Here is a 25,676-nt window from a genome sequence, read left to right as displayed (position 1 = left end):
TAGCAAGAAAATTTAGTTAGATGTAATTTTAAAACGTTTTAATCATAATTTTTAAACGTTTTGAATGGTAACGAAAAAGTGAAACGGCCGAGTCGCGTGACGTTATTCATTATTACTTTGAGATGTGCTGATGAAATTTCCAATTGATGGAAAACAGATAAATTCGTTTTATTAAAGCCCGTCTTCTATGACAAAAATTCATTTGCATTTTAGTTTAGATCAATAAAATAATATAATTTATTTAGATAATTGGTTAAAATATATATTTCTTAAAAAAGAAAATTTCCTCAGTCTTAGAAATTATTAAGAAATATACAGTGGGGTAAAAAAACTCATTCAGAATTTATTAATTAAATGTGTACAATTGTAAATTCACCTAAATCGTGTAAAAAACCAAATATAGACGATACATAATATTTTATTAGTAAGAAATCAGCCATTGATTTTGTGTTATAAGAGCTACGCAATTCATTAAAAAACGCTGAAACGAATGACTAAACGCGAGAATAAAATAATCTTAATTCTATAGCTTAAATTAATTTACATGCGCACGATTAAGATCTGTACTTAATTACGTGTTATGAAATTATGCTATTCAACGAAGAATCATTAGTTTCTTTTGATTTAAGTATCAACATACATTGATACGCTACTCAGAAAGTATCTGTCAAGATAAAATAAGAAGAAAACCGATATGAACAATCGCGAACGGACTTAAGTTAACGTAAGACCAAATCGTTGCGCTATTTCCGGAGAATGAGTGGTTGCGACCGCGAGTAAAAGTGGTATATCGGCTGCATCGAGATCAAGAGCGTTCATTAAACTGTTCACATTGGCGTCAGACTCTTCCATGGACATCATCATTTCCGCCAAGGCTTCGCTTCTCAACCATAATTCCCTCAGTTTAGCCTCCAAAATCGCTATGCACTGAAACATCAGTTTAACTCATAATATTTATCTATTTACAAAGAAATTAAGATTTATATATATAAATAGATAGTGAGAGATTCGATTGAATTGAGATAGCAAAACACTCACATGAGTAGGAGAGTGGTATTTTCGCCATACATAGGCGAAGGACTCTAGCATATTTGATACCAGACGCGACATACCGACTGGTAGTGGAGGACTTTGCCACGGCGCGTTATTCGACAAGATTCCGACGTGCCATGTGTCCAAGTCGGCTAGCACGCAGAGTGCTTCTGCGACCGGTTGATCGATCGTCGGAAAACGAGCACTGGCCATAACTTCCTCTCGCATGTACGACCACCATTTCTCCTCCTCAATCTCGGGATTGTCTTTCTCATCCTCTGACAGCTTCTTCTTTTTTCTTCTCTTTTTTTTCTTAGTTACACCCTGTAGCACCAAACCCCACGTATAGCCTGTACTTAAAATGTTACTTTCGTCATTCGTTATTGTATTTCGCATGAGAGTTCTCGTGAAGCCCACTTCTTTAATTAATCCAGTTTTGACTTGTGAAATTTTCCTCGATCTGTAACAATAGTTATTGAATTATTTTAAATCAAAGTGAGAAAGTGACGAAAATAAAAAATAATGAAAGTTAAGATAAAAAATTAATTAGATTTCTAAATTGATTTTTAATTAACACAGTTCCGTGATTTTATCATAAAGAAATCAATCTAATTATTTTTTTAAACGGACATTATAGGTACTGTATTTCAACGTACACCGACTGTGGCATTGGCAATTCCACGACGCTGTTGGCTTCCATCAGAGCCTCAAGACTGTTGGATCGAGACAGTCTCATGGTTCTGCCACCTTCGGAACTTCCGCGCAACACCTCCGTCGCGTTTGTCGGTGTCTCCAACACCTGCTTGCTGCTGTCATAATCTTGTGAGGCAGCGTATCCCTGACCGTTGCACTTTAAACAAAAACCTATAGACCTCGCCCCTATGCTGGATGCCGCTCCCGGAGGCGGCTGTATGCTCTTCGACGATTCGGGAAAGTTTCGCTGGATGATCTTCCTCAGTACGCCTTCCGGAAGTTGCGCAGATGTGCTAGGCAGTCTCGTGAAGGTGTAAGAGCATTGACAGTTGTTGCCGAGACGCGGTCTCAACGGTAACTTTGCGGGCTTATCTTCCCCACCGAGAGTGAAGAAGACCTGCGATTCCTTAAATTCGTCGACGAATCCACCGTTCGCGTCGAGCGGTAACTCAGGTCTGCTGTAAAACATCTTCAGCGGATCCATATTGTTATTCAGCCGATGATGCAGTTCAGACTTTCCAGTCGCGAGACTCTCTTCGGTATGGTGAGCGTCCAACTTCTTCTCGAGGCCTCGCAAAGAAAGCTGTGGGAAATCTTGCGGCTGACATCCCTTTGACGTGATATCCTCCTGCGAGCCGATCTCACTAACGATTATTTTCACTTCGCTCGACACTTTGAAATTTTTCTCCTTGTCTTTATCCGATCGATCCTCTTGCAACAACTCGTATTTCTCGCTCTCGTGATTTTCGCGCGATGAAAATTCTTTCGTTGGAAACTTGAGGTCTACCGGTGCTTCGGTCGATTTCGTCATAAGCGTGTCAAGGCCGGATTTCATGGTGCCGCTACGCTTCAGGGGACTGACGGATCGCGAGATCCTCGGCCGTTCTGCCGGATACCGTGGAGTGCATTGTACGTTAACATCGCCGGTTCCGGTTTCGGGCGATTGTGCCGACTTGCGCGACGGTAAGACGCGCGATTCGCGTCTACGAATCGAGGTGTCTCGATCGTTGAACGCGCACGTCGGTCTCCTGTTACCGAACAGATACGGTCGTTTGCTGCGAGCCTGCTCCAGCATGTTCGTCGCCATCTGCACGTCTTGCTGTGATGTGCAACGGTATTCCTGGCTTTTACGTATTATCCCACTGCGGATGAAGTAAGACAAGAACGACAGGATGGAATTGATCAAATCGCTTTTTCGAGAATCGCCCGCAATTACGGTATGCGACACTTTCACGGGGTTGCCTAGCGCGCCATACAGGTCACCAAGTTGTGCCCACAGTGGATTGCAAGAATACCAGCTACCCAGCTTCTCGATCTGAAAATAGAAATAAATTATCACTAAGATTTTAGTAAAGTCTCACATAGAATTAGTAACTAATATTTGACAAAATATCGACATAATTAATAAACTTTATTATATATATCAAAACTTTATAACTTAATTAATTATTTAATTAGGTTTTTCTTTTTTAATATGCTTCATGTGTTGCTAATAAATTTTTGAAAGATTTTGTTAATTTTATTCTACTGATTATGGACAGTTCAATCAGACACGTATAATTTATGTATCTATAGTTCCAAGATCCGTATCTGCTACAATTATTTAAACTCACCATCTGCCGATCATGCGGTGACAGCACGGTGTACACCCAGCCGAGGTGATACGTTAATACAGCAGTTACCACGGTGCTTAGGAAACTGAAAGACGGTGAAATAAATATCGGGACGTTTATTCAATCCGATCTGATCTACGCTCCTACACTCACAAATTTGTAGATTTTGTATCGATCTCGTCGAATAATTGACACATCTGTTGCAAACTGCGATGCAAGGTATTCGTCGTCTCATTCACCGTCACGGAGTTCAGCAGAACGTCGTGCCACAGTAGAGGCGTGCGCGTGTTAACGTCGACATCAAGAAGTATATGCAACAACGAAATGACAAATCGTGACGTCGCCCAGCACATTCTGTCAGTCAACTGCATCCTGTTGCAGTTGGAACCGTTGATATTGCTCATTTCAATGCAAAAATATCTCAAACGATCCAGCATCCCTTCTAGGAGAGCCATATGTTCTAAAAGCCTCGTCTTTATCTGACTGTAAATTATACATATTTTCCTTCTAAAAATTATTAACTTTTTATAGTCCAAAGTACCTACATATTTTTATTTTTTAAAAAGGTCTAAAAATCTGACGGAATAAATAAACAAAATCAATTTGTCTCGTTAATAGACAACTGTAATTTCAATTCGGAGCGAATACGAGCCTAAGGCGCGGACGTGCGTTAAATATTACTTAATTTTTCATTTTTTCTTTCTCGCTTAGGAAAAATTAGCTTTTATTTCTTTAGACATAAATCGCCAAAATTTATATTTAAAATCACTATGCTTATATTTAGATGCTTTTTTATTTCAATTAAAAAACGCGTAAGATAATTCTATACCTTTCATGGCCCTGAGCCAATCGCACTAACATCGTCAAACCCAGCCTGGTTTTGTGTCGCTTCGCGTGTCCGTCACGCCCGTCACTTCCGTTCTCGTTCCAGTGCTGCATCCCGAAGGCATCGTCGGAATCCAATCGTCCGAGGGAAGTCGAGACCACCCTCCACCATCTTCTGCGCAAGCTGGTGAGACTGCCGATCCCGGACGATCCATTACTCTCCAACGATTGCGAACCTGGATCAGCATCGCGTGAGCTACGATGCACTTCCGACAATAAATCGCTCTAATCGTTGACATGAACTTACTGCTCGTCGGCGGAGCTATATCTATGTCCCAGCCGCTGCCGGTACTTGAGCACGTCGAACTTTTTCGCGGGCCTACGTGCGAATCGTTACTCGACAGATTGCCGGAGCTCGGCCGAGATACTGCAATGGAGACCTAATCAGGATTTATTCCGGCTACCTTCGACAACTCTTTTAAGCATTTGTCATATTTGATTGATTATTGTGTCGTCTAGAAAAAATGAATTTTGAAAAAAAAAATAAATTCAGAATAAATGTAAACTCGCTTCTTTTCATGAAAAGTTCCGTTTTCGTTATAAAGTATATTTAACGAGAAGCTGTTGAAGAAGTTATTTATTAAAAAAAAGAATTAATTTTTACAGTAATAATATTGTCGATACACTTACGAAATGATCGCATACTAGTATTGCTAGAAGTAGAATCCACGTGCATCGACCGTCCAAGTCCTTCATCTGAGACTTTTTCACTGCGATAATAAAACGATCAATTAAATTCATCTATAATAGAAAAGATCTTTGAAGAAATACATCGAAAACAGTTTACCTCGTTTTACACGTGCCATGTTCCGTCGCAGGAAAGATTTTCGTGCACATGATGCACGGTGGAGAATTCATCGAGTGAACCTTTAAATTGAAGAGGAAAATCAATGATTAAAATCTCTATGTATTTTTGCAAAAAAATTTTAAAAACAATTATTTCAAGATCAATTTACCTTAAATGACGATCCTCTGTATGTCATTGCCACGGTGCCGAACACCATTTCGCTCAGAAGGCTCACGTCATCTTCAACGGTCTTGTCTCGCTGAAAATTTTAGATGCTACATTTCGTTAATGATATTTAATATTTGTAGATGAAAATTTAAGTAAGTAATTTCGACAAAAGCTTTATTACATATATAATCAAAGATACTATAATTTTACACATAGAGATAGAGAAGAGATAACTACTAGAAAAAAATAAAAATAAATACAAAATAAATAATTTGCCTGTATATTATAAAAGAAATATACAGGCAAATCGTAATAAAATAGATTGTAAAATAAAAAATTTTAAAATTTAAAACATTGTTATTATTGTTTTAAATATTATTTGATTAAGTTTGCGTTTATAATCTGTCTGTGTTTGGTAATTACTAGTATGCTCGAAACTCGATGATTACCTCGAAATCGCGAGCAGTCCCTAGGTTAAAGGGCGTCTCGCATTTTCTCTCCGCATTGTTGTTTACCGTAGTGCACACGGTTTCGCTTTTACTTCGATGTTTCTGCACTGTCATCGAGTCGAAGAGAAGTTTCCTACCGCGCCATTCGCATTCTCGAAATAGCAAAATCCGCACTTGCTCCGCTCCAACTTGCAAAACGGAGTCCCTACAATAATTTTACGGAATAAACCGTTTTATTTGGATCATTAACTCTTTTTTGCATGCAAGAATGTTGGCATGGTTGAATGCCAAAACTGAATCAAAATATAAATTTCAAAGAGGCGAATGCAAAGAATAAAATATATCCACATGTTAATAAAATTGCGTGTTACGGGATTTTAGAATTGCTAAGTACGAAAATAATGTTGAAATGTAAAAGGTCTGAAATAGCGGCCTGTAATACAGTTTTTGTCTACGTTAAATTAAAATTAAGAAAATAAGGAAGAAGATGCAATAATTTTACAATGAAAGCTGGAGTAAGTCAATGTGTAATAATAAAATTAAATAAACCTGTATTAGGCATAAAAATTAAGTCAGCTTGTATAGAAAAGTTTGATGAAGAATTTCATAAATTTCTCTCAAATATCTCTTTCGAATGGAAAAGCTATATACGAAGCGCTTATAGTCGGCGCGCGTTCGCTTCGACGTTGCGTTGGTAAAACAGCTGCAGATGCGAGAATAGAGCCAAGTAATTGCAATGAAGCAGGTTAGGGAAACGGCACAAGCATCAGTCTTTATTATAAAATTCCAGACATCTAATCAGCTGTCTGATAATACATAACGCCATTACGATTTTTATTTCGCCGCCTGGGCGATACAGGGAGAAATATATTTCTGCCTTTATCTCCGGCGCTAATACAGAATGGCAATACAATTGAGAAAAGATTTAACACGATATGTAATAATTCGCAAGGCATATATATATGATATGTAATAGCGCGATGAGAGATGATGGATGCTGCGCGAGCCGCTCCGAAGATATTCCGCACGAGCGTCGGCGATACGGAGCGAAAACGCGCTGCGAAATGGAGCAGCGCGCGATCTCTCTTGCTCACCTATCATTCCCAGTTGTTCGCGCACTGGACACTAGGCTCTCAGCACTCTCGCACGGACTGCTCTTCCTCGCAGGTAGCAGCTTATCGAGCAACGGCATCATAAAACCACGGCCCGCCGTCGATATATATATATATATAGTTATCGCATCGTCTCGCGGATCAGACCTGCGTCTATCATGTCACGCGGAACTGCACCATACATGTTCGCGCGGGTATAAGTCTCTTACTGTAAATAAAGTCACGTGCGGAGTAGTCATATGATTGCCCGAGATAATAGCTCAGCGTCGCTGGCGGATGGCACGGTCGAGGCCGCCTTTCGGCTGCAACTTGGTGGAACGACCTCCTACCAAGCGCCTTTTAAACCGGTCTTATCAATCATACATTGTTTCGCGAATGGGATTTTTCCAATATCTGTCACATGATAATTTTTTTCTCTCCACGCATACAGATTTTCCTTAGAAGAATTATAAATCTGACGAGAGGAGTCATGGACTACCGACCGATGACTCTTGTTGAATCATCAGTAGGTCCCACAAGATGGAGACACCCGTTATATCGCGTTAAAGTGAGCGGTCTCTTTGAAGTCACAATACTCACAATAGGTCCGCTGATATCGGTGTACTCGCGTCAGGCATTTACAAAGGTCAACGATACCAGCATCAGCTATTTTAGTCTATGATGTTAGAAGGAAAATTGTTCTTTAATAAATCTGACACTGATATTTTTAGAATAAACATCGAGCCAATCGGTCTAATATATAATACAAATTAAATGTATACATACAAAATATAGATCATTATTTTTTCGAATTGTGCATTCTTTTTCAGACAAATGTTCTTATAGCAAATGATTGTGCATGTAAGTCTTGAAACAATAATTTAATTATCATACTAGTTACACTAATTGCGATGAAATAATCAGTTGTGCATAGAAGCAATAGCTTTCATCGGCAACTTTCATTCTTATATAATTTCTCACAGAGTTCACAACGTTGAGAAATGTATGACGAGTGATATCACGTAAACATGCATATGAAATAACATGCAGATATTTGCGAAATCACGTTTCACATATGAATTTCAATCGATCAACTTCATCGGCGTTCGCACCATATCGAAGTGGAACGTTGTCGTCGACATTTCTGCGCATTTTGTTGGCCAATATGAGGCGATGAACGTACTCGGCATTCTCGATGTCTGTACGAGATACTTGAAAAGCTTTCTTAATATGATTCTTACTGGACAATGGCAAATAAACTGGAAACTCGATGTTGAACCTCAGTATTAGATCGCCTTTTTGCTTTGGATTTGTAGGAAGTGGCATTCCCTCACCTGGCACACGTTTCATGTAATCTGGTCTGTAAGATGTAAAAAATCAGCGAAAATTTAAATAACGTTCGTAATTCAGTTACATAATTTTAGTTCCGGAAAAAAAGACACGTTATTAAATTAAAATAAATTAATAATAAATTTAATCTATTAAATTAAAATAAATTAAGTATTAAAATAAATATTGATAAAATCTGTGAATATAATATAATTATGTCATATTTTATACGAAATTACTGTTTGAGATCCTTTGTGAGTTTGGGACGATCCTATCTAAAATATCTATCTGTAGAGATAGTAGAGCAAAGCGCACAATATCGAGAGACAAAAAAAGGAACGAAAAACATGACGCAATTTTATAATGGTTTTTCGTACGCGACGATTGATGTTATTGGAATCCGAAGAGTTCTGTCGTCGACGGTGTTGAGCGTGATCACCGTTCCGGTCAGCGCCTCCCTTAGAAAGATATCGACCGTCGTGTGCAAGTCCGAGCCCTCTCGCCGGAACGTTTCGTGAGACCGATCCTCCGTGACGAAGATAACATCCGCTACGCTGACAGTGTCGTGGACTTAGTGAAGATATCACCCCACCTTGTTACGATTAATCTTTAACCCTTATTCTACGCAACCCGCATTGTCACGTGACGACGTTCGTAAATTGATCGTCTCATCAATTACGCGAATCTATCTCATTGCGAGTTAATATTATTTTTCATTACCTTATTAATTTCTTGTAAGAAAGAACGTTACATGGAAAATATGACCGATTATATTTTCGTCAATTATGGAGGGATAAAATTCAGAATAAAAGAGTCAAACTTTTAATTTAAATTGTGAGGATAACATTATATAGTTCTAAAATATGGAAAGTCGTTTGCTTTTACTATATATGTACTATAACTGTAAAACTAGATTTCGATTAAAAATGCGGAGCTATGAAAGAGAATCACAAAGAAAAAGTCTATCTGTTTTATTATCGCAATTATATAGTAATACTCAAATGTGGTTACGACCGTAAGCTAAGCTCGAGGAAGATCAAGAAGGCAATGGAAGGACTTACCGGGTATCTTCGTAGGGCCTTGATCACCCTCTTCTGGAAATACTATTCTGGTACCTGCTGGGATTCCCGGCTTAATAGGTATCGTCAAGATCTTTTCCGTCGACAACGTCGTCGACTTATCATCACCGACTAAAACCAACTTCTGGATCTTCATTTTCTTTATCCCGCCGAAAAATACCTACAACGAAATGTTTCCAACTGTTTGAAATACTAGATTACCCTCGTTTTCCGTTTTTTACAACGCTTTTGTACGTTAAAGTTGTTAAAACATACGTTTCGCGTGTATAATCCACATTTGATTTTCATTATTTTATATAAAATTTTGAAATCAAAATTTAATAACGTTGGTAATAAAATAATACAGAAAAGAAGAACCAGTCTCTGCAAATAATATGCAATTTTTTAATAATTTGAATATAAAATATTATACAAAAAAATATATATATATATACATATTAATTTATGTGACAGAGTTGAGAGCTGCAGGAGTAAAAAAAAAAAAAAATTTATAAATATAGATCAGTTCTCACTTCTGAGAGAGTTAGAAACAGGGTTTTAATTAAGGGTTCCTCCTTCCGTTTTATACCCCGACCCTCAGGAAATTCAAGTAGAGGTTGAGGCTCTGTTAGAATATTTAGAAGATCGTCGTACGGATTTTCAGTCGCGAAGAATTCTCTAATGATAAAATTCGCGATGGACATTAACTCTTAGAATACCAACAGTTTTTCTAAAGACTCAACAATTGTGACTTAATTTTAAATATACAATGTAGCAAATATACACATAATAAAACTTGTTTCAAAACATAAATAACATCTATTCTGAGAAAAAGTAATTACTTTAAATATATGTCACATTGTGTGATTGCGAAGTCGAATATTAAAATCAGAATTATACATAAATTCGCGATTTATTTAGAACGGTGAGAGCTCAACGGCTCTTGAGATTCTACCTATAGGTTTGCATCGGATCGCCATGATAGACGTAAGGTTTCACGAATTCTTCTGGTCTCGGCACACCATTTTTAAGACCCTCTTCACCGTATTGATCATACACGGCCCTTCTAAGAGGATCTGAAAGCACGTCGTACGCTTCAGCTGCTAAGGCGAAAATTGCCTCAGCACCTCCGTTCTTTTGCCGCGCGGGATTGTATCGTGTGACGCATCGTCGGTATCTGGAAGAAATAACCGCGCTATTTCGTCCGTGCGATACGTCTCTCCTTTCTTTACTGCCATATTTCTTACGTGAACCATATGATTAATATATAATATTATAAAAGCGTTGAGAAATCTTTCACGAAATGTCATTTAATATTACAAAGATATTATATTTTATAAAAATGTTAATAAATAAGATGATAAGAAGTGGAACGTGATGGTATCTTACTGAATTAATTATAAAGATCCCTACTTTTGGCAAATTTTTATCAAAAGGATTATATGCTTACGCTTCCTTGATTTCTGTGTTGTCACAATTCGATCCCAATGACAAAATTTTATAATAATTTATTCCGCGTTGGGTGCACGTGCATTTTTCGCGTAGCGCATTTATATTCAGACCACTCTTCGAAGCTTGAGAAACCATGTCGAAAAACGATGGTACGGAGAATAATGCAAATATTTTTTGAAAAATGACATTTTTATTTGCAGCGAGTGTCTTTTATTCCCTTCAGCATCGTTGATCGCATCGCGACAGAGATCGGCAATAAGAAATAAGACGATCGGTGCATCGTTACGTGTTTTCAACAACCGACGACAACGGAAGTGTGTTTTTATTTGCGTGCCGACGTAGCCATTATCAAGAGGCTCACTGGCTCAAGTGCGTTCTTAAACTCAGACAACAATACACGAAATCGGTGCGACAGCCGGTCTCCCGACGTAGCGGATCTAATCGACGAATTTATATCGCTATGGAGAGTCACGAATACGTCCCGAATTTCGCCGTAAAAGGTAAGCATATAAAATCGCGTTTGGCTCCTAAACATTTCATGACGCGACAATTGCTCGGAGCGCACGGCTAAACGCGCATTGAATAATGCAAAGCGTGAAACATCGCGTGTGTAAAATATTCTAAAACAGTTCAAAGAAGAAATGCGGCAAAATTTTATATTCAGAAATCAAAAAAGAGAAATTTGAAGAATATATCTCATCTAGAAATAATAAAAAATCAGATGACTATTATAATAACAGCAGATAATAACGTTTTTAAAACATATATTTATGAAAAACTTAAGACTTGGTTGCATGTTAAATAATATGTTTTGTATACATTTAGATGAAATAAAAAATGAAAAAAAAGATGAAATTTACGAGGAAGAAAGGTGTATTCGCGACAGCGGAAAGGTCATTATCGTGGTATCGCCGACAAAAATAGAACCATTCGTTTCCAGTGAAAATTTGAAGAATAAAAAGATAAATAATAACATGAGCTTTCTCGATGTTATTTCTTCTAAGCATTCTCGCGCAGAGAAGAATTTCGATAACGATGACGATAAGGAGAACATGACGATAAAGCGTGATCCCGGTGTGTCGAAGCAATCGTGTGGCAACCGTGAGGTGGACAAGATTTTTCCTCAGCAACAGCAGCGGACACAGGCAAATCGATCGCCGAGACGCAAAAGCACCGGTATTCCGACGTTGTTGTGCATCGACGGTAACAGACTTGTACATGCGACGGCCGTGGCGGCTGGAGTTAAACGCAAGATCCCAAGGCCGGCAAACGCCTTTATGCTATTTGCCAATCAGTGGCGAAGGAAACTCGCTGCAGAGAATCCTCGGGAATCCAACAAGGATATCAGTGTCAGGCTAGTCTCTCTTTTAAAAGGAACATTTGTTTCTGCCGGATAAATACATATTAAAAACAAAGAATTCTTTTTAATCTTGAAAATCAAATTTTGGGAGGAAAATAATTTTAGTAAAGATCGAAGTGTTCTCACAAATCACGAATACTTGATTCGTTACTAAAGATGGAGATAGAAATATTTATTATATTTATTCCATATATACGCGATCTATATATACCTAATCTCCTTTTAAAGGATGAAATTTATAAAGAAAATCATTGTTTGAAACTTAAATTAATTTTCCTTTATTTTACATTGTTTTAGGCTAGGCGTTTTCTGGAAAAACATGTCGAAGGATGAAAAAGAAAAATATTTTGCCCAGGCGCGTGAAGTGGATAAAGAACATAAGAGAAAATATCCTGGTATGTCCCGTAGCGATTTTTTTCTTTAAATATGACCTCATTTACATGCACCTGATCGAATCGTTAGAGTTTCCTGATTTATTTGAACGCTCGTAACGCGCGCTGCGCAGCTGCGTGACAGATTAGCGCATCCTCCCAATGCAAGGGAATAAGATAACGGCGAAAGAAAATACAGCGATAAAAATGTCCGGAATGTGTCGTGGACTATCGAGAGCGCCGGCTGGTCGCTAAAATTAGAAAATCTTGTTACTTTCACAACGCGTGTACGACATCCCAAAGTGTCGGGCCACCGTCTATAAATAGCTGGGTTGGATTAGATATCGATCGCCGCCGATAAGTCTGTCCGCGTTATCAGCCGACGAAAAGCGAGAAGCCACCGCGCATCTGCGCTAACGTCTCACCCTCGGTGATCGTCCTTGATCCAGGTGCACATATCGCTTGGTGAGCTTGGTCCCATTGATATCATTTGCAATGACGTTATGTCTATCAGAAAAGGATACTACTTACGTATTATTATTTACATGTCGCTAATTAATATCATTTTATCTTATATGTAACATCGCGACTGAAATGTCAGATCTTTATTAAAGTTCATGTCAACTGAGGGCGCAAGAAATCGGGGCTGCGGGTCCCTCGGACGCGATTGTAGGTCGCAAATGACGACGACGACGGTGACGACGGTGACGACGATGACGACGAGCGTGAACGATCCTCGCAGGGGTGGCAGAGCAGGGTGGACGCGGGAGGATGCGAGTTTTGCGGGTCGAGGTACAGGGTGGCGAGCGGAGAGAAATATTCTCGGGTGAGTGACGCGGGGAGAACGCGCGGGTGGGAACGGCGGCGAGAGAGACCGGAGGTATTGATTGCGACGCGACTCTCTAGGAACCTGCCCGATACACGACCGCCGGCTCTACCTACCTACTGCCTACACCCATCGAGGCCGAGCGAACTAGCGAGCGATTATGCTTCGTATATCCCGCGTTGCTGACGCGCATTCGCGCGCGAGAGGAACGTCGCGAGCGCGTACAGGCGTGCTCGTCGTCGAACGGTGGCCCTCTGACTTTCGGTCGATTTCGAGTGCCCCTCTGCTTTTCCGCCAGTTACATCCACTCTCTCATCTCGTCTCTTCTTGCATTATAAAAGTTACGGCAGTAACATATTTCGTCAAGATGACACAAAATTGTATTTGTTACACGTTTTGCAATTTTCCCAATCAAACATTTTCATGCAAGAAGAGTGGGAAAGTTAAAATACTTGTATCTTTTGCAATTTTCTCTTTGTTTATATCTTATTACAAGTTTCTTTTCACACCGGTAGAAAAGGGTTGTTGTAAGAGTAGGCCAATTTTTGAAAGTGATTATACAGCTGCGTCGCTCGAGGGATAGTAAAGATAGTTAACCCATTAGATCGATACGTATTATTTTTGTCCGTGTCTCTCGCAGCCGGTACTGTTCAGACGAATCCTTCGCTTCTTCGAACAAACTGAAAATTACCGATTCATCACCAACATACAGTTGGCGAATCGTTGGTATTCTAGCAATTCCACTTTTTATGCTAACAAGCGTTTTGCCTACACGTGGGCATTTCATTATTCACATCGTATAATTAGCATTTGTTTTCTTTTTTTTTTACATAACACAGTTTGAATTTCTCAGGGATAAGTATAAAAATTCGAATATTAAAAATGTTATGGTTGTCATTGATATATTAGATAATTACGCACGTGGTGTTTGGCATTTGAATTATCGGTACTTAATATCTGAATGTGATGCGAATTACGAAAGAAAATGTTTGATTGTATTTTCTCCGGTTGTTCGGTCAAAATAATGTTAAATTTTATTTTTTTCATCCCCGCATTTTATTTTGATTCACGTTTCGTTGTGTCTCCAGCCTTGAAACGCTCGCTCACGACAAGCACCGGCGCAATTTTCTCGTCCTCGTTTTCAACCGTCCGCCGATAATGTAATCGATGCCAATTTCAGTCGGGGCGGGCGTCCCGAGTGGTCAATTAAGATCACCGGGAAGCGGCGGAGACCGCATCGATGCGCCCTGCGCCGTCGACGGCGCGACGACCGAAATCACGTGCATCTGCGCGCGTGCAACGCGCGGTGACCACCGCGAGGGTGGCCGGTGAAGGGTGAAAGGGACGAAGGGGGCGAGAAGGTGGGCGTAAGAGGAGAGGGGGCCAGAGGGTGACGCGCAGTAGGTCGCGCCGAGAGAAGCCGTCAAAATGTCGAGGCCCCTGCATCCAGGCGGCAGCGACGAGCCGATGGTACGAGCGGAGGAGGATGGTGTCGCGGTGTGCACCGGGCTGATCGCCGGTCATCGATCCACTGACGTGCCGATGCGAGAGAGGGTCGAGAGAGGGGGAGGGGAAGAGAGAGAGAGAAAGAGAAAGAGAAAGGGTCGGGCGCGCAAAGGGAGAGACGGAGGACCTCGTTCGCCGATGCGATAGATTCACGGTTCACGGTGAGCGCAGATCATGCGGACAATAATGGGAGAATATTTAATCGGCGGACGCGCGACGATGCGATTAAACTCGCGGTCGTAGGACGCAACGAAACATATGTCGTCGCGTCCACTATAACGTGCTGTAGTAATGGCTCATGCTGACAAGGAGGCTGAGAAGGGTAACGCTCGTCATACTAGCGGGGTCGATGGATCGTGGTCGCCTCGTCGCGCTGGGTAAGCGCGACGCGAGTAATTAGGGGGTCACGTGGGGGAGTAACGGGTCGTGCATGTTCTCCACGAGACAGACGTTGAACGCGTCCGGAAGACGTATTCGCTGAAGCACCTGCTCGACTAATGCGATATAGCCGCCTCGGCCGAGACGGCTGAGTTTAATCCTCTTCGACCGTTCGATGCTCTTCGAGCGTCGATCCTCCACGCTCTTGGAGAACATCATTCGTCACGACGCTCCCTCAAATCCGACAAGCGAATGCGGCAGAGAGAGAGAGAGAGAGAGAGAGAGAGAGAGGGGGGGGGCGGGCGGGCGGAGAGGAAGAGAGAAAGAGAGACGAATTATCGACTCTCTCGAGGCAAGCACTGTACGCCGCATGCGGAACTGCGTCGATGCCGGAGCGTTGCACGAGGGCTCCGGCTTGAAGCCGTTGAAGAAGGCAACGACAGTGGAAGAGAAGAGGAGAATTTTGCCGGCGCCCCTAGTCTCTTCTCCTCCCAGTGGCGGATTTAGAATCTGAAGAGCCCTAAGCGGAGAACAATGTTACAGCGATTCCGTAGCTCACGATATTAGGACCATTCTCTTCAGTACAATTCCTCGCGTCACAAGAAATATTATTATGTCATTTATAAATTATTTTTATTCATTAATTATAAATGTTTGGCGATAAAATTATGTAGGCGATATAGTCACGAACTTTTCAGAGACAAGTACAACTGCAAACGTACACAGAATGATTCTCTGGAATCCTTCGACAGCCAGGGTCCTCAGCGACCGTTTATCGATAAATCCGCCACTGCCTCCTCCCTCCTTCACCTGCTCGCATCCCACACGCCGCGACACACCTCGCGATGCTCTCACTGAGGGTGGGGAAATGCGCCCTCCGCGCTCGACCACCCCCTTTCGCGCCACTCCGTGGCTCGTCGATGACGAAACGCACGTAAATTCGTGGCGCTGCCACCGCCACCACCACCACCGCCACCGCCGCCGGATGAAATCAGTGCGACTGGAGTGCACCGCGAGGGAAGAACGCGGGTCTCCCCGTGTGCGGCCCGCCGTTCCCGCTTGCGGCACGCGCGCGCGCGCGTCCGCCCGCCTGTTCGTACGTTCGTCCGTTCGTCCGTTCATACATTCTTTCTGTCCGTGAGAGTAACGTAAGCGGCGCGATGTGACGCAACAAAGTGGGAAAACAGACGAGTAAATAAGTCGTTGTGCACGCCGAAACAAGGGGGTTGCGTTCCCAATTAATATAAACGACGAAACGCGCGAAACGTTTTGAAACGGAAGACGAGAGTGCGGTCGTTCATTCATCGTGGCGAGATAGACGCAAGCGTGCAAAGTCGTTGTGATAGTAGCATAGTTTAAATGTATAAAGGAGATAAACGGAGTTTACGCGAGAAATGTGTCTTCAAAATTGATTAGAATCGTTTAGGAAACAGTCGGAATGTGATCCGAGGTATCACGGGGAGAAAGAGAGAGAAATAACCGCCTGGAGCTGACTGATCGATCACGCGCGTCGCGTGGACTAGGTCAAGTGACTAATTAACAGGCGAGAGCAATTTAGAGCGATTAAACAGAGAGGCGTCGAAAACTTCCCTGGCAATTTTCGATCCAACCAACCAAATATCGATTCTGGGTAGAATCTGTCGAACAAAATTGCCGTAATAAAAGATAGAAAAAAAATCAACCAAATTCGTTACGCCGGACGAAAACGGTGTCAACGAAGGCGCGGAAAAGGTCGCTGGTTGTTTTCGGGGGGCGGGGTGAGAGGAGCGTACGAGGGGTGCAGCAGGTGCAGCGGGAACGCAGCTTCTGTCATCGATCTCGCCGCGGCTGCAGCGAGCATGGCGCGGCCCGCCGCACACGCCGAGCCGCGTCCGCGTGCGGACGCGTGGCGATCGACAGCGACCAGATGATGATGATACGTTAATTGGTCACGATCGGTCGGTGACGCGAATCGATTGTCGACGATCATCCCCGACGACGATGATGTCAACAACGAGAACGATGACGATAACGACGACGACGACGACGACGACGAGGAGGAGGTCGACGTCGACGGAACCGCGAGCGTTGGATCTTTCCGACACGGGAGATCGATCGAACGCCTCCCTTCGGTATCCCCCGGGGCAGTTGCACGGCTTTCCCGGCGTGAACGTTCGAGCGTAAACCTTACGGGCGAAAGGGTAAAAGCGCGAAGGGACCGTGAGTTTCAGCGCCTTCGGGACGAAGAGGAGAGCGACGCCGGTTTGCACTGCGCGGTCGCGGTGCGTCGTCCGCGGACGCGCGCGGACGGTGTTTACATTTGCGAGAGCCGCGAGACGTGGACCCGCGAAATTGAGATATCGATCGGGGTTTCACGGGAAGAGCGCGATTCAACGAAGATCGCGGCGTCTCGTTTATATCTCGCGCTCGGCGTTTCGGCTCGCGAGAACGTAGACTTGAAAAGGAGCGTCAATCTGCAAAAATTCGCGCCTGCCACTGGTGTTTATATCTAATCTTGTAAGATGCGCATCTGTGAAATCGCGAGAGTGTGCCATACAATTAGTGGGACTTTAGGCACGCAAAATAAAAGAAATACAAGTTTTAATTAATATTGTGATCCTATCCGACAAAAATTTTGACGATTCACGCGCTAATATGAAAAGTATCAGTAGCAATTTTCGGGAACATCGAGAGAAGATAAGCAATTTGAGAGACGGAGTGCGTACTCGCGTTTATCGATTCAACCGTCAAAGAGTTTGGTCTGTGTTGCGTGATATACTGTAACCGAGATAGATCAGAGTCTCGCGCGCGATGTCTGCGCGCAACTGGAGAAACGTAGCCTAAGCGTGCCGCCAAGCAGAGGAGATCTAGATCGATACGTGAAGGCCTCAAACGCAGCGTCGCGCAAAATCGCAGAGATGGACTGCTGCAATTACATCGAGGCTTACGCGGCAGGTGGTCATTTTTATCAGCAGCAGCAGCAGTACTTCTGTTACGACAATGGTAGCGTGGCGTATACCGGTTACGACGCCGCGCCGATCTCTAACGCGATCGACATTAATGCTCGATACAACGGGGCGATACCACCCACGTACCCGACAGGTAGAAAACGAAATGCATGTCGCACCGAAATGATAGTGCGTAGTTTTGCAATATTGCGTGCACGCACGCATATTTTTTTCTTTTTCTTTATTTCAGCTCCATCCAAAATTAAAACATCCAATATTAAAAAAAAAATACAAATAAATTTATTCGTAAATTGAAGAAGAGCTGTCGATAAGTATATTTGATTTAAAAGTTAACTTATTATTGGTTAAATGTTGGAAAAATTAAATGCTAGAAAAAAGTAAAAATTTTTTCAATCGGTTAAAACTTTCGCAATAAAAGATAGAAATCTCCGGAAATATGCAATATTGTATGCAATTGGATCATTTAAAGTAATTCATTATGCAATGAGATTCATTATGCAATGTTATGAAACTCTCATTTGTGAAACATTATTTTATTTACTAGTTATATAGTTAAAATTACATAATCTCACATTAACGTATTCGAATAAGTACTTAACCACTGCTGCTGGACCACTTATTAATAGCTTATCGTATTATTTGTTTCTATCTTATATTAATATGTGCTATAAAATATTCGAAAATAGCGTGATTATAGCATGATATTTTGCATTTCTGTATTAATAACGATCGCGTTTTTTTTTACCCAGATTATGTGTATAATCCAAAGGAGGCGAGGCTTCGGAAGGCGATGCGCGAGCAGACTCGCGAGCTGTCACGGCGATCAATCTTGCAAAACGCGATCGCGCGCACGGCCGCGATTAGCGGCGGAAATTCCGTTGTTTCGATGGCCGGCGGCTTCCTAAATCAGCATCATCGTTTCGATCGCACGTCGATGCCCATGGGTTCAAACGTGAGCCCTCATCAAGTGGCCGAGCCCTGGTTCCAGGCCGCGCATCGCCTGAAATCCGCGCACTCGCCGCGAATCGGCGATTGGTACGGGAACGTGTGCGGTGACCCGATCGAGAGGCTGCAAGCGATGGGCACGATGCACCAGCATCAGCAGCAGCAACAACAACGTGACCTCGAAAAGTCTAAGGACCGAAGGAACCAGGCGGCGGAGTGCGCCGCGGTGGCGTTTTCTTCCAACGGCTACTCACCGGACATTGCAACTGCGGAAAGAGAAATCCGCCGACCAGAATCCGCGGCGGAATACGCCGACTTCGTCGACGGCCAGAAATGGCACCCTTATCAAGTAATATACAGAGCGCAATGGCATAGCTACAAAGAAACAATAGCGTTAAAAAACGTTAATTTTGATTTGTGAATCTCGTTCAATGTAAATTCGCAAAAGCTTTTACCAATCTCATTTTTCATAGACAAAGTAGATTTTTTTTTAACTCTGTTGGACGTAAAATACATTTCTGTAATTTTCTTTGATTGAGTTACATATTAAATGTCTTCAAAAATCTCTTGATATCTCGGATTGCAGAATAGCGTAAGCCCTCATCCACTTCCGAGAACGCCTCATCCATCACCGCAAATGGGTGGCGTTCTTCACTCGAATGTCCAGAATACAAACGCGCATGGACACGGTCCATGGGGCCAATTTTGTCACGGCATGCTACCACGTAAGTTCCATGTGTATGGAATATTTTATTCTAGTCATTGCAGCGATTTTAAAACGCTAGTAACTTGATTATTTAACATGACTAATCATTTTTATATACACACGGACCTGAAGTGACACAAAATAATATATTTGTGTTGATTATGAGAAAAGAAAATGGTTAGTCTTTTGTATGATATTTGAACGTGTACATTGCAATATTTCAGATGTCCCAAGTGCGGCTCGCAACGCGGCGATTCGGGGTCCGCGACACGCAGTTTTCTTACGGGATCGTACACCTACTAGGCATTGTACATTCTTGGAAGACGCGTCGCAAATGAGTTATGCGCCGAGCAAATTGAACATTGATAGCATTCGCGCGTCTTATCCGCCGTCGGAGCATCAGGTATTCAATATGACTGTCGCGTCATTGCCTAGCAAATTGCGAATACGAAAGTCTCACGAATAGACTATAAACTATAATGATGAAGAATGGCGGAAAAAAATCATAAATTTATTACGTCAATTTGACATTTGCCGTGAATTAATAAGGATTTTATCTACGCAGATGCCAAGGTTACTGGGATCAGCGGTAAATTCCGTCACGGACTCGACAACGACGACGACGATGAATCGACGCGAGGAAAACGGCGGGACCAGATGGGAGCCAAACCTGCCAAACAATACTGGGATGCCTCTGAATGAACTCGTGCCAACCTCCACGGTAAAAACATGTCGCGCTCTTATTTGAATTTATAAATACAAATACTTGGTCCATTCTGAGATGCATATCGGATTATTACATCTCACTGTACCCTAAGTTTTAAAGACGTGCCGATTTTAGACGCAGGAAAGCACGGTTTCTCACGAGAAAGAACGCGAATCCCGGCACTCGAGCGAGCGATTCGAGCTGAAGAAAAAGCCCGTCTCGAAGCAGCCGCTTCCGGGTTTCCATCAGGCCTTTGGCTCCACGGAGATCGGCAAGTTCTCCAGGTCCGAGTTCTTCGCGAATATGGTGGGCGAAAGCGGTAGTAGCGGCGATGTTACAACGGATGACGGTGACGGCGCCGATGGCGGCGACGACGGCGAAGTAGTAAGTAGGGAACATTCCCTGTCGGAAACAGTGGAAAATGCCGCCTCGGCGACGGCTGCGGTCGCGGCGGCCGCGACGGCCGCGACCGCAGCTACGGCGGCGACCGCTGCCGCAGCGGCGGTTGTCGCGGCCACCACAGCTGGCGCCTGCAGAATTTTCGACACCGAGAATAACCAGGCCAGATTTGCCGTCGGCGACGACGCCGTCGGCGCGCCGTCGTCGATTGGCAGCGCGTACTGCGGACAACCGGCGGCGGCGGCGACGCCGCGCTGGCACAGTCCACACGTAGGCGCTATAGGTAGCGAAATTTAAACGAGGATCGGCTGCGGTATCGCGTACTGTCTTTTGCCGATATTTTGTACTAGCGAAAAATATCAAGAGACAACGTTTAGGGAGCAAGAATTCGCATAATTTTATATTTTTAGATTAATTGAAAGACGGAAGAGTCACGTCAAATTTATTACTTCGTGATTGTAAACGGCGATTTTTTAATTACGGAACAAACAAGTATTGTTGGTACGGTACAGAATACCGCTGCAGATCGATTTCAATAGGACGTTGTCCTCGTCTTTTTTTTAGGCTAAAGTGGTTTCCGTAGCTTTCCGGCGCGTGACAGTTTGCGATAAAGTTGAGTGGCGATATATTGTATTTCCGATAGAAACAAGTTACACACATACACACACACACATACAGAGGTGTAACACTGGTAGTTTGATGTGTAGCGAATTTTGGTAACGAAAGAACTGTCCATATTTTACGTTGCATATGCCAATAGGAGACTTATCCAGAAATTGGAACCGCTACAGTTTTCATGTATCTCTGAATTTAATCGCCGAAGTAATTTCTACTCTGTTTATTCGAGATAATGAAATTCGCGAGAGACGACATATATAAAACACCAACCCCTTAGATATCTCCAACATCAGAAATTAAGCTCGAAATCGCGTCGGTTTCAACCCCTGGATTTGTCTCCATGATGAAACCTTTGTCGGAACCTATAGCGCCGCTTGGAAAGTAAAAGCGGGACACGCGTGTCATGCGTAGCGAATGCAAGTGCATCGATTGGCGAAAGCATGTCGGGGATCGATGTTGGCGTACGAAACGTCCCGACAAACTGCGAACGTTCGTCGAGATTGTGCCTTCCACAGGATCGGGGACGCGTCGGGGAGTTCTCGTCGAGTTCTCTCGCCTTATCGAAAATCAAAGCAGCACGATACACCGCGTCTCGTATGCCAAAAGGAAGATATAATCAAAAGAAATCACGCCGAGACGATCCTTACTCGAATCGGCACCTTCCATCACTGTTGTTAGATGCCGTCGGTGTTATACACACGTCTCGACGAGTGATTATATATATAAATATAAATATATATATTATACTCGTGTGTAATAAGAAGGAACGAATACGCGCGACGAAGAGAGTAAGTTATTTAGTAGATTTCCTTAGGTCAGAACGTATTGCCGCGCGCGGAGAAACGATCAAATAAAAGTGAAATACGCCTGCGAGCGTAGGAGGCTGAGAAGCCGACAGGTAAACGCTTTTCCGCTTCTGGAAAATAATTGCGAAGGGGCATGCACGGTAGTTCGTGTTAAGAATCTGCATTTAAACATTTTTTTCACAGTTTTTCCTCTTTTTCGGCACATTTAAAATTAATTACCACTTAACACTTGATTAGACAAATTTTTTCTTTCTCTACGTATATTGCTAATTAGTTTTAGTTAATTAGGTATTTAACTAAATATTTTAATTGGCCAATTGACTTAATTCATCCATTTAAGTCAATGCTCTTATATAAATGCTTCGTTACATTTAAATGTGTTGATTTTGCGCAAAAATATTTTCTACTGTCTAATCTAACGAAGTGTATTTGCCGGCAGATTCTTAATATGCGCTAGTATCTATAACTTGCGTCTAGTCTTATATCGACCAGTTAATTCGGGATAAATTCGTGCCGGATACCCTGTACCTATGATGGGACCAAAAATTGAACGAAAAACTTTTATGTTGCGTTCACCGTCGCGCTCACGCCCTACGTATGGTCGCGTAAAAAGAACTTCCCTCATTCTGTTCGCGCGATCGCTCGCGAGTGAAAGCAAAAACGTCACACTTCCGCTCCGAAACGTGGAATATATTCGACAGAATAGTGCGACTACGTGAATGAAAGTATATTAATACACATATATAATTGAAAAAAAAATATATTCCACTTCTTGCAACGGAATGAGCATAATCTCACGCCTTACAAAACATATTTAGACAGCCATCAGATCGAAGTGTGCGTGAATATCATAACCGAAAAATGACGTTATCCTCGTAGGATGAAAATTGGAGTAATTTTGAGCTAGATATCCATAATATGCGACGTCGTAAAAAAAAAACTTTCTTGGCGTTGATGTACTGTGCATGTTGGACGATACAGATAAACTTTAAATGAGGAATACTGTTTAATTAATCAGAAGAACGTAAATGTACATGTGTGATACAATATATCATAAGCAACGGTAGCTAAAGGTGATAGAACAAACCGACCTACAACAGACCTACATCGTTTTATGCAAAATAAGTACCAAATGTCAAGTTTTTGATGCCGGAAATATTAACGACACGATATCCTTTCGAAAAATGTGTTGAGTAGATAAATTGGCATTTACGATATATAATTGTCCTGTGATACGAGATGGACAAAAAGATCAGCGTTGAAAAATGTATATCTAACTTTACTCTCATTCGATTGAGACGATCGCGAGCAGTATGATAAGAATAAAAGAAACGGATGTCTATGCGACAGCAAAGAAAAAAGAAACAAAATGATGTGTCTTATTCTTTCCCAGCTGATCCCGGAAGCCTATCTGACGACTCCCTTGTTGTTTCCCTTCTTACCGAAATCCCACGATATCCTAGAAGCCAATGCTGTTCACGGAATCACAGAAGATGGACGATTAATATCGCGCATTTTGCCCAAAGAGTATTGTTGGCTTACGCAAATTAAGCGCGCGATAGCCAGGATTCCTGATGACCTTGTGGTAAGAATGACATTAAATTTTAATATCATTTCCAGATATGATACTAAATTTCAATATTATATCTCAAGAACGAAATTACAATTAGTCATTATTAATTTTGGTACTTGAGTACTGCCGCTGATAATCTTAAGAATTTTTAACTGTATTCGCGATGAAATTACGCAGACATGCGCAGCTTTAGTGGATTATTCCAACCAGAGAGAGTGGATTCGGCAGAACGCAACGATCCCGCATCTGACAGAGTTCCCGATGTTCTTCGGTAATCGCGGTATCGGCTGCGAAAAAATTATAAACGATCGACGAAACTGTGCCATCATCAACGCAGATGAGGCTAGAGATCACGACATTCGGCAAGAGCTCGAGACTGTCAATCTGAAGATTAATCGGGATAAGAATTCAATTGTTGGCTCGAACAACCATGAGTCTAAAAAAAAGTTAAAGAAAAAAATCAAAGAAAATTAATATCGTTAATAATTAAGTTTAAATATTAAACAATATGTTTAAATATTCGAAAATTTTATTTGTTAAGTAATTGACGAGTTGTCACGATGATTTATACAATGTATGTATAATTCCTAGAAATTATATATTTCTCATCTTTCTTAAGCTTTTTCCTTTACCTTTTCTTTATTATACAAATTTACAGTATTCTGCAGAAATCGACTCGCAATATATCGTAAGTAATGATCGAATGACTCGAAATGTCTAAAAATTCTGCGTACATTTTCCTATTATGAGATTTATTCTTGGCCAACAGTTTGATTGACAAAATGCTCGAGAAAACGTCTGCATAAATTGAGAGACCTTTGAAGGTGATGATATTTTTGCCCGGTAAACGTCGCCGCTTTTGGCGTTCTTAGTGCACAACCTGCTAGAAATGTTCGATGAATGATACAGTTTGTAAATAGATGAACGCTGAAAAAGCTGAGTTTAGTACGGTTTATCAAAGCGGTCGTAACACTATGGCGGTATCTTTCAAACGGTATAAACGAATGCCGAAGACCTCCCGACTCATGTCTAAAGGCTACCTAGCGGCAGGTAGCAATAATCGAGAATACCCCTATCGTAAACGCCTCTGCGGTGTTGTGCAGGTTGCGTAGAAGTCGTTCGAGGTAAAAATTTTTATGATACGCCACCGTGCAGCGGACAGGACGGGCGTAAACCTACCATCAAAACCTCTTAATTTCCAAGTCGTATGCCAGCCGAAAGAAACCTACAAGATGAATGTCCTAACTCTACACCAGTATGTGTTACATTGAAGATTACGATCAACAGGTAAAAAGAAAACATCTTTGTAACGAAAAAAAAAAAAAAACATAATAAAAATATAGTATGACGGAAAGGACAGTAGAAGTTTTAAAAGTTTTAGTGAAAGGTGTGTCACAATTTTTATAATTAAAACTCGTACCTCCTTTCACAAAATTGTCAGCTTTAGATTCGAAGAAGTTACTACCCCTTTTCTCCTATATCGCTACGTACAGTTTCTTTATATGTAGTTCATGTTCAACACATCCATAAAGTGGTATGGTCTAAAAAGTTCTTGTCTTTTTAAGATTAGATAGATGGTCCTTTGACTTTTTTATTCCATAAATACGACACTTTTGTTTTTGACTCCATACTTTCGGAAAGAAAGTATGGTCTCGCGCGATTAATGTCGGCGCGCAGTTTGCGGCTGTGGGACCGACGGCATTTCTGGCAAATAATCGTGGATGCAGTCAGGTTGAAAATTGTAATTACCTTCAACAACCTCGGGCCGCCAATAAAGATGGCTCCGCACTCGGCCTCCAGTGATGTTGCGGCACCAGGACGATCACGAGTATATGCTCTCCGCACGAAATTGCTAGCACAAATAACCGATAGGGTTACGGCCGTCTTCGCGTCCGGCGATTGCTGTCCGAAACTGTGCGCGATGGCAAACAAGAGAACGGTCCTGCTCAAATATCTACTCGCGATGCGTCGTGCGAT

At 42.1% G+C, this 25,676-nt stretch overlaps 4 protein-coding genes across 7 annotated transcripts; 2 read left to right on the top strand and 2 right to left on the bottom strand.

Annotated features, from left to right (window-relative positions):
* Positions 1–323: 323 nt before the first annotated feature.
* Positions 324–6,852, bottom strand: LOC143894433 (folliculin-interacting protein 1). Of its 4 annotated transcripts, none has more exons than XM_077400680.1 (12): positions 6,722–6,852; positions 5,628–5,832; positions 5,180–5,269; positions 5,011–5,090; positions 4,854–4,933; positions 4,471–4,590; positions 4,168–4,399; positions 3,492–3,821; positions 3,339–3,423; positions 1,689–3,040; positions 1,039–1,492; positions 324–927 (listed from the first exon to the last, which is right to left on the bottom strand). In XM_077400680.1, exons 1-12 carry the CDS (start codon positions 6,820–6,822, stop codon positions 715–717), a joined length of 3,342 nt encoding a protein of 1,113 aa, XP_077256806.1. In that variant the 5' UTR covers positions 6,823–6,852; the 3' UTR covers positions 324–714. The 4 variants fall into 4 exon arrangements, with proteins under 4 accessions (XP_077256806.1, XP_077256808.1, XP_077256809.1 ...); XM_077400681.1 differs by having other exon boundaries at positions 755–927; positions 1,113–1,492; XM_077400682.1 differs by lacking the exon at positions 6,722–6,852 and having other exon boundaries at positions 5,180–5,285; positions 5,628–5,769.
* A 926-nt stretch (positions 6,853–7,778) lies between these two features.
* Positions 7,779–25,528, bottom strand: LOC143894435 (dnaJ homolog subfamily B member 13). Its single transcript, XM_077400685.1, has 4 exons — positions 25,449–25,528; positions 9,109–9,286; positions 8,425–8,596; positions 7,779–8,078 (listed from the first exon to the last, which is right to left on the bottom strand). Exons 2-4 carry the CDS (start codon positions 9,260–9,262, stop codon positions 7,781–7,783), a joined length of 624 nt encoding a protein of 207 aa, XP_077256811.1. The 5' UTR covers positions 9,263–9,286; positions 25,449–25,528; the 3' UTR covers positions 7,779–7,780.
* Positions 16,014–21,576, top strand: LOC143894434 (uncharacterized). The gene is made up of 6 exons (XM_077400684.1): positions 16,014–18,079; positions 18,696–19,240; positions 19,478–19,616; positions 19,822–20,000; positions 20,163–20,318; positions 20,439–21,576. The coding sequence occupies exons 1-6, from the start codon at positions 17,896–17,898 to the stop codon at positions 20,997–20,999; spliced, it is 1,764 nt and encodes a 587-aa protein (XP_077256810.1). The 5' UTR covers positions 16,014–17,895; the 3' UTR covers positions 21,000–21,576.
* Positions 23,482–24,277, top strand: LOC143894436 (uncharacterized). The gene is made up of 2 exons (XM_077400686.1): positions 23,482–23,711; positions 23,877–24,277. The coding sequence occupies exons 1-2, from the start codon at positions 23,496–23,498 to the stop codon at positions 24,171–24,173; spliced, it is 513 nt and encodes a 170-aa protein (XP_077256812.1). The 5' UTR covers positions 23,482–23,495; the 3' UTR covers positions 24,174–24,277.
* Positions 25,529–25,676: the final 148 nt, after the last annotated feature.

The sequence above is a fragment of the Temnothorax americanus genome, unplaced genomic scaffold (assembly GCF_048541705.1).
Source record: "Temnothorax americanus isolate GAGA-0224 unplaced genomic scaffold, ASM4854170v1 Scaffold14, whole genome shotgun sequence".
Classification (NCBI taxonomy): Eukaryota; Metazoa; Arthropoda; class Insecta; order Hymenoptera; family Formicidae; genus Temnothorax; species Temnothorax americanus.
This window is presented reverse-complemented; position numbering and strand designations above follow the sequence as displayed.

Bases quoted from the DNA above. Each gene is read 5' to 3' on its own strand.
- LOC143894435 (XM_077400685.1), bottom strand. From the start codon at position 9,262: ATGAAGATCCAGAAGTTGGTTTTAGTCGGTGATGATAAGTCGACGACG. The intron at 8,597-9,108 runs GTAAGTCCTTCC...CTGTCAGCGTAG, and splicing joins AGGCCCTACGAAGATACCCG to CGGATGTTATCTTCGTCACG. The intron at 8,079-8,424 runs GTACGAAAAACC...TACATCTTACAG, and splicing joins CCAATAACATCAATCGTCGC to ACCAGATTACATGAAACGTG.
- LOC143894436 (XM_077400686.1), top strand. From the start codon at position 23,496: ATGATGTGTCTTATTCTTTCCCAGCTGATCCCGGAAGCCTATCTGACG. The intron at 23,712-23,876 runs GTAAGAATGACA...GAAATTACGCAG, and splicing joins GGATTCCTGATGACCTTGTG to ACATGCGCAGCTTTAGTGGA.
- LOC143894434 (XM_077400684.1), top strand. From the start codon at position 17,896: ATGGACTGCTGCAATTACATCGAGGCTTACGCGGCAGGTGGTCATTTT. The intron at 18,080-18,695 runs GTAGAAAACGAA...TTTTTTACCCAG, and splicing joins ACCACCCACGTACCCGACAG to ATTATGTGTATAATCCAAAG. The intron at 19,617-19,821 runs GTAAGTTCCATG...GCAATATTTCAG, and splicing joins TTGTCACGGCATGCTACCAC to ATGTCCCAAGTGCGGCTCGC.
- LOC143894433 (XM_077400680.1), bottom strand. From the start codon at position 6,822: ATGATGCCGTTGCTCGATAAGCTGCTACCTGCGAGGAAGAGCAGTCCG. The intron at 5,833-6,721 runs GTGAGCAAGAGA...AAATTATTGTAG, and splicing joins CGAACAACTGGGAATGATAG to GGACTCCGTTTTGCAAGTTG. The intron at 4,591-4,853 runs GTAAGTGTATCG...TCTCCATTGCAG, and splicing joins TACTAGTATGCGATCATTTC to TATCTCGGCCGAGCTCCGGC.